At 39.1% G+C, this 21,235-nt stretch overlaps 1 protein-coding gene across 1 annotated transcript in view; it reads right to left on the bottom strand.

Annotated features, from left to right (window-relative positions):
• Window positions 1–1,647: 1,647 nt before the first annotated feature.
• The window catches only part of LOC129727107 (RNA polymerase II-associated protein 1), a 34,856-nt gene continuing 15,268 nt past the window's right edge, over window positions 1,648–21,235 (bottom strand). The window contains exons 4-8 of the mRNA XM_055684573.1: window positions 18,092–18,317; window positions 17,877–18,025; window positions 3,523–4,180; window positions 2,735–3,295; window positions 1,648–2,664 (exon numbers count right to left, since the gene is read on the bottom strand). Of these exons, the coding sequence (XP_055540548.1) occupies window positions 2,461–2,664; window positions 2,735–3,295; window positions 3,523–4,180; window positions 17,877–18,025; window positions 18,092–18,317 (1,798 nt within the window). The 3' untranslated portion in view covers window positions 1,648–2,460. The remainder of the gene's footprint in view (window positions 2,665–2,734; window positions 3,296–3,522; window positions 4,181–17,876; window positions 18,026–18,091; window positions 18,318–21,235) is intronic.

Raw genomic sequence — 21,235 nt, 5'->3', positions numbered from 1 at the left:
ATACCCCAAATAAATTTTTCACATTTAAATATTAAAAATGATTAAACTAACCGAATAGCGACTGTTTTAATGATAACATCCAGATAATATTTTTCTTGTTGTTGCACCGTGACAGATATTATTCTGGTATGGTTTAATTCAGGCTTGGCGTCTGGTATGGTTTAATTCAGGCTTGGCTTGCCTACCTTTTCTGTCAGCATACGACCAAGTTTACCGTCGGTTTTCCGTTCGTCCCTTGGTTACTTGTTTCCCACGTGGAGGTGGGAATAGGAGTTACTAGGCAGTTTGTTCTGGACTAAACTAAGGTCTATTTTATGTCACAAATCCGCACTGATTTTACTGCTGGTAGACTCTACCGTTTACCAACTTCTACATATGGAAACAAAAATAAATGGTTTTAACACGGGATGAGGAAGCAAACTTGATGGTTTTACCGTATAGTAGAACCAGCCAACCGACACGAAATCACATTCCCATCCAAATGAACTCAAATCCAACTCAAAGTAGAGCCAAGTTGCACCACGAGTTATGTTCTCTATCCATACTGTGTAATTCATAGAAATGGACCTCCAATCTGCAAGCTGTTCGTTGCTTCACATCAATTTTAATTGCGAATTGTACTAAATTTTTCTGTCAGTTTGACTGTCTAAGTAAGCAGTGTAAGTTAATGTGAAGTAACTCCAAGCCAGATTTATTGTCTTCAAAAGAAGTTTCATCTGCCAAAAATTTTCTACTTAAGTGTTGAAACACGAAATGTATAAGTTTATACGTAAGATGTAAGAAAAATTCAACCGAGAAAACTGTAATGGTGAAAGTAGGGTAATCGAATTTTGAAATTGAGCGACCACCATGTTACAAATTGTATTCAATACCTTTACCTTCAGCCGGAAAAATACAACCCAGGGGCCTTTCCGTAATTCTTCCGCGTTCAGCTTTACCCGATAGATCAGGTTTTGTGCGGCTACCTTTACGACTCGCGACACCTTGTACCCGCCGAAAACTGGGAATCTATCGAGATTCCATCTCCTGGATCGCAGAAGTCAGTTTTTTCTTCATCCATGGTGGACGAGAGAATCCAATCTGCAGGCCTAAATATAAAACCGACACCGGAGAAAAAAATAGAAAAAAAATTCCTTTAAATGGCCATCATACTCTGCAAAGATGTATCTTTCGCTGCTTATCTGCAGCCTATTGTCTGTGCGGGGAAATTGCTTCAGTTGCTTCCCTGCTGGCGATTGTTTTTACAGCGCAGAACTGAACCGAAGAAAAAAACGCACCGTTCACAAACTGTGTAGCCATATGTGAAGAAAAAAAAACTGTGAAGCTAACAATAGTAACAGATCGAACGTTGAAGCGAACAATGCAAACAATGCGCGTCTTTGAGGGAGCTGCGTAGCCGCAAGGTTACATAGTCCGCTTCGTCAATCGTATGATCTTGGGTTTGAATCTTAGTACAATCAGGCCATTCGATGTCAAAAAGTACTTAAGCATGGGTTTATTCTCAGGCTCCCCACCATTTACCCTTCTTTTACACTGAATTCTATTATCTCTTGATGTGCAGATAATGAAATGACATAAAATCTGACAAAGTTCAAAAAATGAGTCAAGGTCATGTTTTACTGAAATTTCTGTACTATGCATTGAACTTTTGTTGTAAATTATGTGCCAAATTCAAACGTTTTCTTTAGACTCAATCTATAATTTTGTCTTCTAACCATCGAGATCTTAATGAGTTTTTTATTATAAAAAAATGGGTGTTAACGGGTAGGGTTTAAGTGACACCCCAGATTTTTCTGGAATAAGTAACCTTGCTTTGGTTGGTGAATGCACACTTAAAATAGGAAAAAAAAATTAGGAAAATAAAATTAATCGCCATAGTTATTTTATTGAAAATTATTAGTTTTGTTCTACAGTTTGCAGCCTAGAACGGAATCTAGAATAAAGAATTCTTTAAAAGCAGATAGTTTTTGCTTTCCAATTAGATTCATCCATAGAAAAACGTGGTTCTAATCGATTGACTAAATCTCGTAATTACAAAGGGAGTCAACATGGAAGAAATTGAACTATTTATCAGGACTCGAAACTGGAGAAAATATATTGTGGCTTAAATAAGCGCTACTACAGAAAAAAAAATTCATCCTAAGACGTGAACAAAAAAAGTTACAAATTTATTAAGAACAAATGTTGCGCCGAATGTAATAAAAATGTCATTAGTATAAAATTTCAAAATAATCAATAGATTATACTAAACGGCATAAAGAATAAAATTAAACTCATATTGTTGATATTTGTACGATTAATTAGAACTGATTGTCTTTGAACTTTATCACCATAAAAAATTTTAAAAATATTAGTAAACTGAAAATAGAAACTAAAACCAAGAATATAAATTATTTCCTTCTAAAACCCAGCAAAAGCCAAACCCGTCAATAGTCCACGTGGGCAAAAAACCCTTTTCCTTTATTTATCATTACTCTCATGACACTTTACCGTTCCTGCTGCAGCTGCTTTACCGGCACGATAAGTCTCCACATGATATGCAGCTAGCTGAGCCGGGAGTGACCCCGGACGTAACAGATTGGAGTTCAAAGCTTGGTTGTAATACCTGAGCAATGTAACGTCTGTCTCCGCGGGTTGCCGATAGTCGTCTATTGACCCAAAGAGCTAGAAAACAGAACGTAGAAGATAAAGTGTGTCACGAGAAAATACAGACAAATTGGAAATCGATACCAACCTGTTGCTCGGTACAAGTAATGAACCTAAGCACAGCCACGTGCTCTGACCATACGACATTACGCCACTGGATATCATAAATTTGTGCCAACGGTGCCATGACCAAGGCACTGAAGGGGGCATGGCCATAGCTAGAACTCTGGAAAATATCCAACATCAACTGATACAGTCCGTGATAACTTTTCTTCCCCTCAAGTCTGGTTTCGAAGTCGAACCGCATTCCAGTTCGGAGCATCTCCTCCCGCAGTGCATCAATGCGAAGCGTGATAAGCGATGAAAGTTGTGCATCAAGAAATTTCGAACCGGGTCCAAGAAAAGCTGTCATCAAATACATTAGCTTCTCGGTGGCCGACACTAGCCGGATTAAGTTGTTTTCCACCAGGTCGGAAAACGATAGCGACGTTTGGATGATTTGCTCCTCGGAGAAAAATTTCAGCTGGGAGGCGCCTTGTTCGAGTTTTTCTAGCAACAGGTACAGCAACGAGTACGGCCATGTTTGCGATAGCAGTGGCTTGCGCCACCCCGAAACGTTGAAACAACTTCCCGAACCAATCGGATTCACCTGTAGAGGAAACTTTCACTCAATTATTCAAATTAGTTAAAACGTTTTGCGTATAAAACAAAAGTAAATCAAACAATCCACAGATAGAAGCACGCGCTTTTATTACGGTAATCTATTAGCTAGGTGGGAGTAGAATTAATTTGTTTACTAAAAAATCTCGAAATTTTGTTTGTCACAGAACAAACTCCCTTCAATAGTCAATTTCGAGTGCGATAAAAATAACTCACCCGACTCGTTAGCAGTGAATTGAGCTTAACTTTGTAGGTGAACTTCCACCGTTGCATTTCCTCTGGAGCCACATTACCGGCAGAGTAGAACTCCCGGGAAAAAACTATCTCATCGAACAGTTTTATAATCAGCGGATAGTATTCTTCACTAAGGTGTAGCAAAACCTTAAAGGCTACTGCCAGCTGCAACTGAGGGTTGCAGCACCCCACATCGCATAGCACTTCCGTATCTTCCATATCTTCTTCGCTACGGACCGAGGGTGAAATTGGTTTTCCGCAGTGACGTTGGTGACTTTCCGCCAATAGGGCTAGTAGCTCAAGCAGGTAAAACAGCTCCGTTTTCAGAAACCAATTTGTCGTCGTGCATTTGTCATTGGTATTTCTGTGGCTTTGCACTGAAACCGTATCGGCAAGGGCGCTCAGATAGCGAAAGTGACTGGAACTGTGCACAAAACGTTCCAGTGGACGTGGATCGTGGTGTGCGGCGTGCTCTCGCAGAAAATCGAGCAGCGCGTAGAGGAAAAACACCGGGTAACACCTTGTCAGCACAAGCGTGGGTGGGGTTTTATCGCTTGTAAGAATTCCTCCCAGATTCGGAAGGGGTGGTATCCGTTCGCTTCGTTCAGTGGTCGGATCAAGGTTCGATAGGTCCGTATTGCTGGAAATGGAATTGAAAAAGCTAGTATCAGTACAAGCCGGCCGGAAAATGAAAAGAGCGAGTACAATTTGAGTGCCAATTCCACTAAATAAAAGTGGAATTTCATTGTTTTCTCTAGCCCGCGAGAATTAACAAGCGCATAAATTAAAATAAAATAAACCCTTTTGAATTATTTAGATCAACTAATCACAATGAGTTGTTTCAGAAAGCACCAACCGTTTCTCAAAAAGACCTAGAGGAATGCCTACAATCAAAAATTTAGGAGAAGAAGAAGCTCTAGGGCTTGTTTGAATACAAATTCCACCGAAGAGGAGTGGAAATTTGTTGTTTCCTCTAGATTACAGCTATGCTTTGAATTGCTCGCGTAATTTAACAAGCGTGTACCTAATTAGAAACAAAATAACGATTTTCAATTATTCGATTCAAATTATAATTAAGGAATTGTATCATGGAGTACTACATGTTTTTTAAATAGGTCTAGAGTATTAGGGAAAACTCCAGATAATTTTGCATAATTTCACAAATTTGCTGTTTGAACATGGATTTCATGACTTTGTTTGACTTTATTTTGCTTTTTTTCACATACTGCCTTTACACTGATTGTTTTGTGTCGACTTCAACCAAATGGGACTCGTAATAATAATTTTAAAAAGCAAAAATGCAAGCTAAATTGAATAGAAAAATCTTACGCAGTGAAAAACAGGATTTACCACATTTGTTTGTCCAAATATCGTTTTCATATTGAAAATGTCATCAGTTTGCTAAACTTGTGATTTTGTTCATCTGAACGCTGGTGAACAATACCACAATACATCAAATGAAACCTTCATTTTGCGAAAAAAAAGAAGATTTTGATGTATCAACACAAAATAGTTCAGCTTTGAAGCCAGAGATAAAGTTTGGGTACCAATTTCTGGAAAGAGGTGATGAAGAAAACTAAATAACATTATTGAAAAGGCTCTTTCCAGCGGTGGAAGGGACAAGAGGGATAGGGAAAATTGAGCATTTCTGAAACTGATTGAAGTCATAGCTCACGTAACATTTTTTTGTCACATTATTGACGCTTTTATGAATATCTTCTAACGTCTAATAAGATTTTGGTTCGTAATAATCCTGACACCCAAAAAAATGAATAAACACTCACGAAGCATTGTTTCTTTAACATGACTATTATCTGTTTCTTTTAAAACGAAACGCACCGAATCCGTCGCAGAAATCGTCGCCATACAAACTTTCTGCGATAAATTCGGCGCGTTTTATTTTAAAAGAAACAGATAATATTCATTTTATAACTGTGGGAAATGGCTTACAATGGGTTCAAAACATCTTTTTTCTCTATTGATGAACAAATATCGTAGTTTGCGCTTCACTCCATCCACTAGGTTTTGCACAGTCTTTCCGGTGATCTTACTGGTAGCTCTGGTCAAGATTTGATGAAAATGTTTGTCGTTTTTGACATCCTGATTTTTTCCAGAGAGCGTCCACTTCCCAATTACCTTCGCAACTGTGGACAGTTGAAGGAATTGCGGTTTTTGGTACAATATTGACATTGTTGGCTCTGTACCACTCCACCTTACAGTATTGGAATTGTGACATGATGCCAAATTAGGCCAAAACGAAGTATTACCATCATGACTCTTTAAGAAAGACAGCAATCGTTTTTATAGACACTCCTTCTTGTAAATTTCCTTGTTGGCTGTGCCTGTGAAGAAAAAAACTGAGCTTTTTCTGCCACAGGTACAAACTGCCGGCCAAACAAGACATTTTTTTGGGGAATTGCAGTCTAATAAGCCAATCCTGGAAGTTTTGTTTGAAGTTTACCTCGACGTATGATTCCATTACGACACATGACAATTTTGTCGAAACAATTCGAGTACGTGTTTTTGCCGTCGAGTTCTGTTTCTCATCGCGGTTTTGGACTTCCGTCATTTCGCAGGACTTTTAACCGGAACACTTCTTTGATTTCTGAACAAATCTTGGTAACATTCTCACTTTGCGAGCCACAGCTCGGATAGAAAGGTTCGAAAGCCATAGAGCTCTCCGCACTACCAATAATTTTGTCATTTCTTTGTTTCCCTTCGACATTCGAACGTTCAGAATTTTTTTTCAATACATTGTGGAACATGTTTGGACAAATTGAGGTTTTTAACAACGAAAAGACCTTGTTGTCAATCATTGTACCTTTGTACTATAATGAAAACACAGCCGTTACAGATTTTTTACCCTTCATTATTTAAAACTACTTTTTAATCATGATTTTGAACATTTCAAATAAATTCCTGCCTTTGTTTTATTCTTCAGTCCGATGTAATTTTTGGAATTTTCTGTTATGCCTTTCTCCTAGAAAGGTATAGTAATCACTGGCAAAACCAAAGGTATAGAAGTAATCCAAAGGGTCCAATGTCATAATCTTAGTATCAAATGAAAAGTCTAGTTACCTTATAGGTTGCTATTGAACTTCATTGCAATCGGACTTTTAGTTTCCAATACATATTAAAATGTGAAAACCACGAATCTCCAATATCTCATAGACTACGTAACTAATTTGAACCAAATCTGACCACCGCCTTTTGGTCTGATTTACGGTTATTCAACTTAGTGCTAGCACTACATTTCCACTGATCACCATGGATTATTTCCGAAGGGGATTGTCTCTACCAACCTTGTTTGTTCGAGTGATCATGATATTCTCTTAATAGCAATAGAAATAGAGGGTTAACATCGGTTCTGCCAATTCTCAGACATTTTTCGATCCTTCTCGAGTGTCCCAAGGCAAGAATCTTTGACCATTGCTGTTTGTACTTTTTATCAACGAAATCTTCCATCTGGTTACCGAAAGTTTTGCGCGCATGATGTTGAAATTTATTAGATTATCGAGAGCTTTGCAGACAGGTCCTTTTTATCTCCAAATTACTAACTGGCGAGTATGATGCACCAGATCTTCTATCAAAGATTGTTTTTCATGCTCCCTCCAGAGCTATGCGAAAAATAAAAATAATAACTCGGTACCATTTGAGTAGGTGGGGACTCGACGGGGCTTAGCAGCTAGCTGTCGAACGGGTCATAGGTTGCGGATGACGACACGGCCATTAGATATAATGGATAGTTGCGAATATTTGAATAAGCAATCCCGGACACGCAGCGGGGATGGTCTATAGATGTGGCGGGGCCTAACAATGGGCTTTGTTGAGCATCCTAGAAATACCACAATATCCGAAAACTAATCCTGACAAGCGAGCTGGTACCGCTATAAGTATCTAAACCCAAAACCCTACCAACTGGTTAGGCTTCCAATTAAAAAGTTAACCCGGTATGGAGATATAGACATAGAAGAAATAGGCCAACGCGATCGCCCGAAGAGGCCTTACTGGAGCTGGTCCTGGAACAGGGGACAAAGCGAGCGGCCAGCGGCTGGAGAATAACGAGGTGCAAGAGCGGTCCTCCAGTCAACGGGCTCAGCCCGTAAGGCGTAGTACACAAATTAACACAAGTAACAACACACAAGTACAAGTAAATTAACACAAGTAACGCATGAAGGGGGGAGAGGGGGGTTGAGTCTGCGTTACTTATTGTTACGTAGGGGGAGGGGGGGGGGGGGTAGCAGAGACAGTTACGTAACTGTGATGTTTGCTTGAAATTGAAAATCTCGGAGGTGGGTCAGGCTGACCAGCGTTACGTTATTTTAGGCAGGGAGTCATGTCGAATGTTAGGTATCGTTACATAGGGGGGAGTGGGTCTAAAATCTAGATTTTTAGCGTTACGTAATTTGTGTACGACGCCTAAGCTACACGCAAAACAGTCAAAGCAGCAACAGACACCACCAAGGCACTGCTGCATCTGCTGATAATGCTGCGGCCGACCGTTGTCAGTCGCTCATGTTGGCAGACCGCCAACGGCAACGGATCGTTGGACTAAGGAGATGAACATGTGCGTGATTCGTTGCTACCACGTTTGCACGAAGTTGGAGACGGATATGTCTGGCAGGCCAAGAATGCTAGACATGTTCATTGAGCAGTACCCTCGGTTTGCCAACCAGCTTGACCGGAACCTGAAGCAATACTAACCAACAATATGCTCACTGCCACTGAGCTGGACACAATCAGGCTGGAGAGAGTTAAGAGAAGGGAATGGATCGAGCGATACGTCGAGCAGGAGTTCTGCAGGGCATGATGCATCGGTTGCAAATGAGGAGCCGGAACAAAATGCATCGATAAACACGGTAGTGGAGAAGCTACGCGCGGCGGAACAAACAATGGAGTAACAACGACAGCAACTACGAGACGAACTGGCTTTCCAGATGGACACGGCGGTCACACAGTTTCGGGGAACAGACCCCACTTCCCGACGCAGAATACCTAAACTACAGTAATCCTACCGGCTGACGAATGCAGTAGGAATCTTCAATGAGGATGTTTTGCCACAGTATTTAGAAGCCGCTGAGAACTTTGAGGATCTGCAGTGCATAGTGTATTGTGCAGCTGTAGCCGTTTTGAGAACCCTGGGACTGCGGACCCATTCCCAAGGTAACTGTGGAGGTCGTGCTCGTCCCAGTGAACAGAAAATGAATGCGATGACTGGAATCTAGGATTGTAGCTTTGCTGGTAAAAATCGGTCGGTTAACACAGTACACGAGGGGAGGCCGATCGAGGAGGCTGGTTCGTCAAATAGCAGAAATCGTAAAGCCCGCAGAGCTCCGAGATCTCAGTGAACTTAAAATCACGGAGATCCTCGACACCTATGTACAAAGATTGAGTGCTCTTGCAAAACAGATGCGGCGTTATAGTGAATGTTGGAGGCTGAAGAGTAAACCGGATGTTAAACACAAACGAGAGAGTTCTATAACCACATCAGGAATGACAACCCGATTACAGCGAAGGGCTTTCGAATATTGGCGAAGTTACACAGTTCTGGGCCAATTTGTGGGAGAACCCCGCTCAACACAATGACAGCGGGATGTGGTTGTTAGGAGAGGAAGAAAATTGTGATGGAATTGAACGCAGGGCTGCTGCAGTAATAATCACCCAGGAGACTCCCGGTAGCTTCCAGAATTCATCACAAAAGGGGTAACCTACCTCCTACCGAAGGATCGTAACACGGCTAATCCAGCCAAGTACAGACCAATAACATGTCTTTCAAGTCTGTTGCGAGGTGAACAGAGTGATGTCTTAGGAACAGAAAGGCTGCTTCAAAAACACGCAAGGCTGCAAAGATCAGGTCATCATCGATGCAGTTATTGTTAGCCAGGCAAGCCGAAGCAAGTGAAACCTTGGAATGGCGTACATCGACTATAGAGTTTGCAATCCCGGGAACGATTTCCCGGGAATTACCTTTTCCCGGGATTCCCGGATCCCGGGAATAGAAATATTGATTCCCGGGATCCCGGATTCCCGAGCTCCTCGAAAAATTTTCCATACAATATTGCAAAAAACTAAATATCGTATCAAAACAGGAAACTTACGTCGTAGAAGTGTAAAGAAGCTTCAAAGTGTGCATTATACGAAGCAAATATTTGCTTGAAATGACGATCAATATTTGCTTGCCGTGTTATATCAAATCAATTGCTTAAACTTTTTGTCAAAATTATTCAGTAAACGAAAAATTATGAAATATTTTCTTCGTCTAATGTCTTTTTTTGCTAGTGAGTTTACTACTAAGCGGATAGATGATTGTTTTTTTTTGTTTATTGACAAAAAAAATGAAACCTGTTAATTGATAAAAAAAAATTGCAACCCGTAAATCAATGCGACCAGAAATAAATAAATTAGTAAAACTCAGTCAGTGTAACTTGGGTCGTGGCCGCGATTTCACATTAATTACGTAGGCAAAACTCAGCTTTATCTTCAACAAACTAAAAGTATTGGACTCTTCAGTTTCTAATCAAATGTAGCAAGAACTGGAATCGGTGATTTAGAAGTATTCTAGAAATCAGACATCAACGGTGATTCAGCGCTCTTAAGTTCTAAAACTCTAAAGTTTTACAGAAGGGAATTAAATTATTTGGGCTGAACGACAAATTGTCAACGGATTTGAGGCGATTGTTCGACGGTATAAAAATCCTGAAACCTACTCTTCTGCTAACATTTGCTACAAAAATCAATTATGAATTTCTGGAGTGAACTTAAGTAAATAAAATATAAAATAAATAAAAAATATTCATGCGAATCGATAACAAAATTGTAATTAACTGTTTGATACCTTTAATTAATATTAATTAGGCCGTTTATTAATTTATAGTTTAGTTTTTATAGTTTTTATTAATAAGGCCGTTACAAATTTTATTTTCATTTTATGTCCCCCCCCCCCCTTCAAAAATCTTGAATATTGGAAGGGGAAGAAAAAAAAGCTCAAACCGTTCTGTTCATTTCATTGGTTTTCCGACAGCATAAATGCTTAATTTAGCAACAAACAAGTCAGGTGACACCGAGAGTGTCGTCGAAAGGCAAGCGAAATAAATAATAATATAAAGTGTTATTTTTCAACATTTATTTGAGTGCAAGTTACAAACGTCATAACTAGGGATACCATCCGTCCTGATTTAGCAGGACATGTCCTGATTTTGAGATATGTTTGGAGCGTCCTGATTTCTGACTTTTGGGTCCTAAAGCTATCCAGCTTTTTTCGCACCATAATGGCGGTAACTATGATGCGTGTTCGTAATATGCGAACCTCTCTGCTTACTTCAGTTTTGGGGATTTCTGAGGAATTGGCAACACAAATGTTACCAGATTTATTTCTATTTTGATAAAATACGTGAAGACTTCTAATTGACATGAGCAGAGTTGCCAAAAGGGCGGATGATTTAATACGAACTTTGCATTTTAGCCTCCGCCATTATGGCGGCGTAAATAGCTGGATATCAGTTCTTAAATATCATTTGAAAAAGCCGCGTTTTCTGAGCAAAACATGATTTTTAAAAAAATGTTTATCGTTTTCCTTCTATTTTAAAATGAAGAATAAAAAACTGCTTGAAATGTCTTAAATGACATTTCGCAAACGTATATGGGAGAATTGACATTTAAGGTATTTCGAGCAGTTTGTTATTCTTCATTTAAAAATCGAAGGACAACGATAAACATTTTTTAAAAATCACGTTTTGTTCAGAAAATTGCGCTCTTTCAACTGATATATAAAAATCAAAAAACCGTGTGAAACTTTAGGACCCAATTTTGAACAGTTTAGGTTACTGCATTTTTTAGGTATCTACTAACGCCTAATGAATCAAAGTTGCAAAATTGTATCGTCCGAGAAATACTTTGAATAAATAAATGAGTGGCGTATTTTGAAGTGTAAATCTCAAATTATGTGTTTCATTTAATGATACCTCAAAAAAAAAGAAAACACCTCATATCAAATTTGTACCGGAAAAAGTTGTCCTGATTTTTAACCCCGACCAAATGGTAACCCTAGTCATAACTTGCACACAAACTTTGATCAAAGATATTTTTTTTTGTTGTCTCGGTGTTATTTATTTTTTGCCACCCCCTCTGCTAACTTTGATAACCTTGGTCATAAAAAGAATTCGAAATTTGTATCAGCCTAAACTTTATTTGAAATCTCATTTTTGCTAAGATTTTTTTTCCATTCCCGGTTCTCGGGGATTCCCGGGAGATGAGATTTTTCATTCCCGTTTCACGGGAAATCTATTCTAGGGAATATTGCAAACCCTTATCGACTATAAGAAGGCATAAGACTCGTTACCTCACTCGTACCTCATAAAGGTACTGAAGTTGTATAAAATAGACGATGCACGGTGTCAAAATTTCGATTATTATCGAATTTTCATGTACCTCTGATTTTTTTTCGCATAAATGTTGCCAACTGGATAAGAATCAAGAAAGAAGAAAATTCCCTCTAACTTCACTAATGTCAGTCATATTAACATAGTCAGCAACCAGTGCATTTGAGGGTAGTGCAGTGTCATTTAATTTCAAAAATTTAACAATTAAATCAGTCATTTTACCACAGACAAACAGGTACGTCTGTGATATTCCCGCCGCAGCGGTGGTGCACATCAGCCCTTTTACCTTTGAACTCAGTAGACAGTCGTGTGCCGTGCTGCCAGAAACAGCAGAAAGGCTGAAAGTTTATCATTTGCGGAATATGTCCAGTACGTGTCGCACAAAATAATCGGAACCACATTTTTTAGAATTTTGTATGGAATGGTACGTCTGTTTGTCTGTGGTAAAATGACTGACTAAATTGTTAAACTGCACTACCCTCAAATGCACTGGTTGCTGACTATGTTAATATGACTGACATTAGTTAAGTTAAAGGGAATTTTGTTTTGTAGATTTGCGCTAAAAAAATTAAAATCCAAATTTTTCAAAAAATCGCCGAAGAAATATTTTTTAACTTCCCGATCCTTGATTCTTATCCAGTTGGCAACATTTTTGCGAAAAAAAATCAGAGGTACATGAAAATTCGATAATAATCGAAATGTTGACACCGTGCGATGGCGTCATCAGGTTGATGCAGCCCGCAGTGGGAATGTGCAGCACGTCACTCCACGTCATCAGTCTAAAACTCTCAGCATAAGAAGGGGGATCTTTCAAGGAGATACCTTCAGTCCGCTATGGTTTTGCTTTGCGATGAACCCCTTCAGCAGAGCACTCAATCAATGCAGCTATGGCTATCGATTGAAAAGTGGGAGTACAAGTACAAAAGTAACCCACACCTTTTACATGGATAATTTGAACCTGTTTGCGAAATCAAAGGAGAAGCTGCGCCATCTGTTACAGGTGGTGACAATGTTCAGTAACGACATTCGGATGAAGTTTGGTGTCGATAAACGCTGACTTGTCAACCTTCATCGAGGCAAATTAGAGGACGCCGATAGTTTCCACATCAACGAGCGAGAGGAAACTCGAAGTGTGGTTGAAGGTTAATCGTACAAATACTTGGGTTTCCTGCAACTCAAAGCAAATAACCACACCACGATTAAGAAAGAGCTGCATGAAAAGTTCTTGTATCGTGTCAGCCGTATTTTGAAGTCCTTCCTCTCAGCCGACAACAAAACGAAAGCAATCAACATGTTCGCCGTGCCCTTGTTTACCTACAACTTCGGGGTGGTCAAATGGACCAAAACGGATTTGGAGGCAATAGAACGCGCGTTGCGAGTGTCGCTCACCAAATTCCGTATGCACCACCCAAAATCAGCAACCGAGAGAGTTACCTTGCCACGTGTTGAAAGAGGAAGGGGTGTCACTGTCTCTGCGCTTCTTAGATACAGCATTTGTGGAGATACTTCGTAGAAAGCCAGAATCGCCACGAAGTCTACCGCACTATTTGCGGAGCAAACCATCTGCATCTAGCGCAGGAGGACTACCAGCTGAATTGCGATGTGAAAATAACGGATGAGATGAGCGCAACGTGGAAGCTGAAAAAGCTGCATGCGCACCTTCATCAGTTAGCTCAAACACATACCGATAAGGTGGCATCAAATGCGTGGCTGGTGCGAGGTGATCTCTTTATGGAGACAGAAGGTTTCATGATAGCAATCCAGGACCGGGTCATTGCAACGAAGACCTAGGTACATATTGCACGAAGAGGATAAAGATCAATGCAAAACGTGCAATGATGTAGGGAAACGATCGAACATATCGCAGGTTGTCAAGCGTTAGTAGAGGCAGCCTATATCGGTCAACATAATGCGGTTGCCAAAATGGTGCACCAACAACTTGCACTGATGCACAATTTGGTGAACCAGTATGTGTCCTACTACAAGTACTAAACAAAGAAAAAAGAAGTAAAATTTAGTATAAAAAGTTACTTTTTACGCACTCAAACGAAATAATGGAATGGAAAAATATCCTAACTTAAGTTGAAAAAAAAACAAGGAAAAGGTAATCGGCCCTAATATCGTCAGGTTTGTCATATTTCCGTCCGGAGGGTTAATGAAGTCATAGAGACCTAAACTTTTGCAGGAAAATGCGCTGCAATGTGATGAATCATCATTGAAACAACTAACGCTCTAGGAGAAGTCCGGTAGAAACCGGAAAAATACAGTCAAAAATTATGCTGGGATTGATTGAAGACTTTTTCGAACGCCGGAAATACAAAACAATAGACTTCAAAATCTACTACAGAAAGATTTTTGGCAAAACAAAATTGAAAACCAAACGGAAAATAGCGAAAACTTAGCTCACAATTACTGAAAAAAGCTCCCGAAAAACACGATGGCCAAAATAAAATTTGATTTGTGATATAGCTCTCAGAAAAACAGGAATATAATACTACAAGGTATACAGCCCTAAGGGTTATATGAAATGGTGACGTGAGACTAAACACTGTAATTAGGGGGATTTTTTGTTACAAAAGTTACAGAGTCCGCAGACAGAAACAATTTGTTTGAAATTGAAATACATTTAACACAACTCGAAAGAATTTCGTTTACATTAGGCGATGTTGTGCCCGTAGTGTTTTGTTGTGCAAACAACAACAACATTTGTGCAACAACAAAATAAAAATAACCGTTGCAAAAGTGTACAATTTTTGTTGGATAATTTATGGTAATCATATGTTTGAGATACACTTTTAATCACCATCAGCAGCAACAATGCAATTTTTTCCTCGATTGCACACGTATAGAAATATACTATTAGAAGTGTACCGCTGCAATCATAGACGACGAGAGACCTACGGCTGTCTGCTACACGTATACTGTACGGTACTGATGCTTTCACCAGCATGTTTTCTTACAAGACATCAGTTTTTATTGAAGTAGAATACTTCTCTCAGGAAGTTCGGCTACATAGGGATGTGAAATGAAAATCTAAAACCGAAAAAAGTGATAAATATGTCCAATTTCAAATGCTAATAAATCGGCTAGTTTTCGATGGATTCCCTTCGGTTTTGCAGCAATCGATTAGAAAATCTTCTAAAATTCCTACCAAATGCAGGAAATTGCAATTTTATTATTCAAACTATTGTACTATTGAAAATTGTCAAGCCTTGTCAAAACACAAAATTCGACCTCTGATTGGTCGTTATACGATTGCTTTTCCAAGCACGGTCGACAGAGTTATAGACCTAGTAAATTGGGAATGCATTTTTTGGCCTATATAAGAGCCTGCATCTGCCTAAACCATTCATTAGGGACGAATGACCGTTTAAGGTTAAAGTCCCTTCAAAAGAAATCAATCAATAAACCAGTCATAGTAGTTTTGAATGCGGGCCGAGATGGTCTTCACTTAGCAGAAGAGGTAGCGGATAGCAGCAACGTTGATAGCTGCAGCGGATATCGGCAGCAACAGGGGCAGTATCAACAGCTGCGGTAAGTACAGTGGCACCTACTTCATCAAAAAGAAGTTACCTTCGTGTGGCAGCAGCAGCCGTAATGACAGGGCCAGCTGGTGCAGTGGCACTTCCTCTAGTAAAAAGCTACCTTCGTCCGTAGCGGGCAGCATCAGTAGTAGGTACATCAGCCGGCAGTGAAAAGCTCTGCCATATTTTGGCAACACACAACCTTTTTATGAATACTGGCTATCGATCTGCTGTATCTAGTTTTTAGTGTGAAAACAGCTTTCCACTGTTGTCTGTGTGGCTTGAACCTAACTTTTGGGGTATCACAAAGATCTGATAAACATTTCATCAGATATTAAATTGAACAACTGAAGTTTGAAGAACACAAATGAATATTTGAAGTGTTAATATTTCCTCGTTTTGCGCTATAATCCAAAGTTAATTATCTTCATCTAAATGCATACTCTGACTATTATAACGTGTTTGCGTCGCTTAGTGTTTGGCTACGGTTATGCAGAACGCAAATAACGGCGCGATGCGATTCGGCAAGACGAAATGTGTTGAAATGTATAGCTCTACTTCGCCGTAAAAAGAGCGGTACATTTCACCACGGCAAAGCGAATCGCATCGCGCCGTCATTCGCGTAATGCATAACCGTAGCCTTTGTTCCGTTCCTGTTTAATGATGTCGTATTAAATGTGCATATTAATTTCGGTAGCACTTCAAATTCTCATTTGCGCAAAATTTTTGAAATATACAATAAACTTCATTCAAAATATCAAACAAAGAGAAATTACAATACTGCCAATGAACGGTCAACGTTTATTTACTAGAAAACGCAGCCGGGTCATCTTTCTTGTAAAAGTATTCTACTTCAACCTTGCGGTCGTGGCTTTGAACACAACCCTCCTGTGATTTTATGTTCTTACAGCTGACTTAAAAGCTGTTCAAGAAAAAGGGATGTTCAAACTTTTTGAAAAACCTTCACCTTCAAGACATCAAATTGGTCTAAGTCATGGAAGCAAACACAAATTGACCTACTGAGACGGGAAGACTCTGTCAATTTTCTTTTGATATTGATAAAGAGAATATCAGAGTGAATGGTTGGTGTCTATTCATGTTGTCTGTGCTAGAAATGCTCGCATGTGATTGGTTCTTGTTCGTGTAAATTCACCCCTAAAACTTTTTATCAATTTTCAGCGCCGAACAATGAAATAATAGTAAAAATTTGCGTATTACGAAATTGTACAGTATTTTATCCATCCAACAACATATTGGTTATTGTTATCCTTCATGTGGTAATGCTGTTATTATAATTTGAAATCTGACGCAACATTTGCCAGTTTCATTTCCTTTTCTGGAATTTCTTACGCCGGGAAAAGGTCGAAAGCAACATATTTAGCCAGGTTTTATTTCAAACCTGGTGGCAATTATAAGTTTGGTTAAAGCTTCAAAGCAGTCGCGTTAGGTTCATGAACAGTTTTTGTAATGCATTTCATATATTTTTATTTTTCCGATGGATATTCTTAGCCTCCGACGTGATTTGCCTTGCTGTGCCTTCAGACAAACGATATCTCAAAATCAAATCAACGTTTGTGAACTTAATCCTAAACAAACAAACGAGCTGCTGTCTTGAGCGGTTTATCCTGAGCGATGACTCCTTCTTTACCTCGCATATAGGATATCATTTTTTGCTTGTGAATTAATTCACCCATATCATGCAAAACAATCAATGTGATCGTTGGACGCTATAATATGTAGAGGAAAATAATCTTTTGGGTGCTTCAAAAATACCATAGGGAAATGTTTTCAGACTTCAATTGTTTTTTTCTGCTCTGGAACATAATCGATGATCGTTTTAAAGTTAGCCTCACACGTATGGTTTGGATAGCAAAACAAATCGTGGTAAGTCAGGTTCTATAGTCGCTTTTCAATAGCTCAAAATCGTTTGACATCTTTCTCTATAACAGTATAGTTTTTTGCATTGGAATCTATGACCACAAAGAACTGCCTTTGCGTGGAAATGCGCCTTTCTTTTAAAATAAAGTGAGGCAAACTTTTATTGACCCATCTTTGACGTTAGACATCTTACTTTGAAACGATGGCATACTGTCAAAAGTATAACGAAAAAATGTGAATATGACAACCAAGCTGCCACCGGACGGATTTCTAACACTAATATCTTGATCGATAGCTGAAATGCTTTCTAAACTTGTGACGTGCTGCTTGGCATATCATCTCAATAGTAGACTAGCGAAAAGTTAAGTTTAAATTTTAATAACTGGAACGAAGTTTGAATATTACCATACATTTTTCATACGGCTAGCTCATTTCCTCAACGCAGACACCACAACATTGCTGCATTGCGAGAAATCCGAACAGCAAAATAGCAAATAATATAAGAGTTGATTGCTTGAACCATTGTTTCATGTTGACATTGAGATGCACCACTTACCTCAGCTCCTTCGTCAGGTTATCAAACTTGGCACTCCTGAGAAATGGCATCAAATATCCATCGGTAAAGTTATGATAGTAGCTTCCGGCCAACGGTCGTACCTTGCTCGCAGTCTCGAGACAAGCAGCCAACAAGAGCTTCTGGGAAAACTGCAAATAATTTAGTGACTGCTCAGTCAAACGGTTCTACTGTGCTGCCAGCTTAGAGTCACTTACCTCAGCCGCACCGTGCTTGATGGCCGCATTAAACCACTTGCTGAAACAGGCAAACAATCGGTCACAGTTCTGCGGCGTCAATTCTGCTGCCGCTTGCAAATGATCATAGCCAATTAGCGCTAACAAGGCTGCAGCATGCTGACGGATGATGTACGGCCCGCTTTCCTCCATGGTCAGGTGCTGGAAGTGCCACTCAAGCAGGTAGAACAAAGCCGGTAAAATTTCCCTGGAGAAGATACGGAAGAGTGTAAAATAATAGTACAATTCAATCGGAATGAATAGTAGCAGTTATGATGGTCCTTCAAATGTGACGTTGCATGAAATCATTCCGGTGTTAGCAGTTAGATAATTTCATCAATGATGTACATTTGAATTTCAATCGCTGGAGTGCTTTCCATAATATTTTAAAATTCATTAAAAGGACTTCATTTTTCCGCCCAGTTCAACGCTCACCACCTATATATTACGATAACATATTTCAGCAAATAAACAATGATTAGTTTTTCTCATTATTTCAAATTTCCACTCGCTAGCATACCTGTCAAACCGATGCGAAACTTTGATCTCTCTCATACCCAATTGGTTTGATTTCAATAAATTTCCACGCTTTCGAATCCAATGGCAACTACAGCAGAGTAAAGGTCACTTGTTTTGCCGTAATACGCACAACAGATCAAGACATGTAAGCAATCATAAAATATCTCGATTAACCTACCCGGCGAACATTACCAAAAACTCTGTTTTCGAAGTGGAGGATGATGATCCACGTGGATATAGCGCGGATGTTGCAGTTTGATTTTCGCCCCAATCACTTTCAGCGGTGGTCTGTGCATTGTTTGAGTGATTAGGCAAATTTACATAATCATTTCCATCATCAAGCTCGACAGCGGTAACTCGAGTGGAAAGTGCAAGGAAAATCAATATCTGCTTTCTACGCGACCGGTCTCTCTCATCGGCGAATCATAATGACGTTAGATAATAAACACAACCAAGTTCCACCAGGTTGGTTAAAATTGTTGATAAATAGTGCGCCTTGGATAACGTAGGAATTATTCGATCAATCTTCAGATTCAATTAAGCAATACTAAAGAATGATATTGGAATAGAGTGTTGGAAAATTCCGGGGAAAAGATCCCGGGAACAAATTATGCTGAGTGCTATTTAAGACTAGCGCATTGAAATGAACACTATTAGTGAGAGTGAATTTATGGATTAACTGGAAATACAACTGGATACAAAAATTTGTTTCACTGTCTTTTAATTTAACCTTTTGCAAAACATCGAGAAGTTCCTGTTCGTGATGTCTTGGCGAGCCGTGACCTATCCTACATGTCCCTTATATACGTTTTCCTGAAATCCATCCACGCCCCAGTTTAGTCCTATCCCCTTCCGCCTACATCCAACCAAACGACAAGAACACGTTAAGACCCCGGATCCGGAAACAGCAATCAGACCCGCACGATACTCTCAAGGCCCGATGGAAACAACCCAATATGCCAGTCCGTAATATCTTGGCCCAGCAGCGGAACAAATTTAATATGCTGCTTACCTATGGCAATGAAAACCATCAAACAGCAAACCTGTGCTTTTAATGCAAAATATTCTAGCTTTAAGTTAGATTTAGTTTCAGCTCGTAGTCGGCAGCGAGGATAAAAAATTTGCTTTTAGTTATTAAGATACTTTAGAAAGTAAGCTACCAGATATAATTGGCGCCGTTAAACATTGAATTGTATTTGTGCCGTGTCAAATAAACTATAGATGAAAAAAAAAAAAACATCGAGTTGAACAATAAAAAAGCAGAAAATGTTCATTATCAATTAGAATTCTACCAAATACCTTGCGTCTCCATTACAATACAGTAACGGGAATAAAATGGAAATAAGAGTTATGATAGCATGTTTTATGTATGTTTGGGAACGTCATTAATGTGAAATTGCGGCCACGACCCAAGTTACACTGACTGAGTTTTATAAATTTATTTATTTCTGGTCGCATTGATTTACGGGTTTCAGATTTTTTTATCAACTTACAGGTTTCAAAATTTTTTGTCAATAAACAAAGAAAAAATCAAGCAACTATCCGATCCGCTTAGTAGTAGTAAACTCATTAGCAAAAAAAAGACATTAGACGAAGAAAATATTTCATAATTTTTCGTTTACTGAAAAAAACAGCATATATTTTGACAAATAATTTGATATAACACGGCAAGCAAATATTGCTCGTCATTTCAAGCAAATATTTGCTCCGTATAATGCACACTTTGAAACTGCTTTACACTTCTACGACGTAAGTTTCGTGTTTTGATACGATATTTCGTTTTATTGCAATATTGTACGGAAATTTTTTCGAGGAGCTCGGGAATCCCTATTTATCTATTTCCGGGATCCGGGAATCCCGGGAAAAGGTAATTCCCGGGGAATCGTTCCCGGGATTGCAAACCCTAATCAAAGTTAAGCTATGAATTTGTTGTGCAATATTCACAGCAATTTGAAAAAAATACCAAATGTGAAAAAAAATTATATATTTCCACGATGGAGACAAACAACGAAATAGCAAAAACTATACTGCTCTGACGAAAGCAATGTAGAAAAAAATTAAGCACAAGCAAAATATTTACATCAATCCGCAAAACAAAACAAAAAACTCAGAACTATGAGCCCTGTAATTGATTGAGAAAAGATGGGAGGATGGAATTTTAGACTCGATTGTCTGGAATTTTATTTTTTTGATGTTCGTTTTGAATTTTCATTCCGAAATTTTACCTTTGCCATCCCTTCTGGCATATTTGTTGCCATTTAAGTTACTTCCGGCATGTTTGGGATATGTTCGAATTAAGTGAAAATGCGCTTTATCGAAGGCCCTCGAAAAACTGCTCGAGCAACAAATGTTGCCCTACATTGCAGAGCAGAACCTGCTCACTGAATACCAAGCCGGTTCCCGCAAAGGACAGAGTATTCAAACTGCAGCGCTTCGAGTGTACGATGATTTAGCTGCAAACATTGATAAGAAAGGCACTGCTGTACTGTTACTCTTGGATTTCTCAAAGGCATTTGATACCATATCCCACCGTAAGCTTTGCTCTGAACTTAAAACACAATTCAATTTTGCTAACTGTTTTCGAGCCTATATGGATCAGACAGGCAG

Source organism: Wyeomyia smithii, chromosome 3 (genome assembly GCF_029784165.1).
Source record: "Wyeomyia smithii strain HCP4-BCI-WySm-NY-G18 chromosome 3, ASM2978416v1, whole genome shotgun sequence".
Classification (NCBI taxonomy): Eukaryota; Metazoa; Arthropoda; class Insecta; order Diptera; family Culicidae; genus Wyeomyia; species Wyeomyia smithii.
The sequence above is the reverse complement of the archived record's forward strand: the minus strand, read 5'-3'. Positions and strand labels throughout refer to the sequence as shown.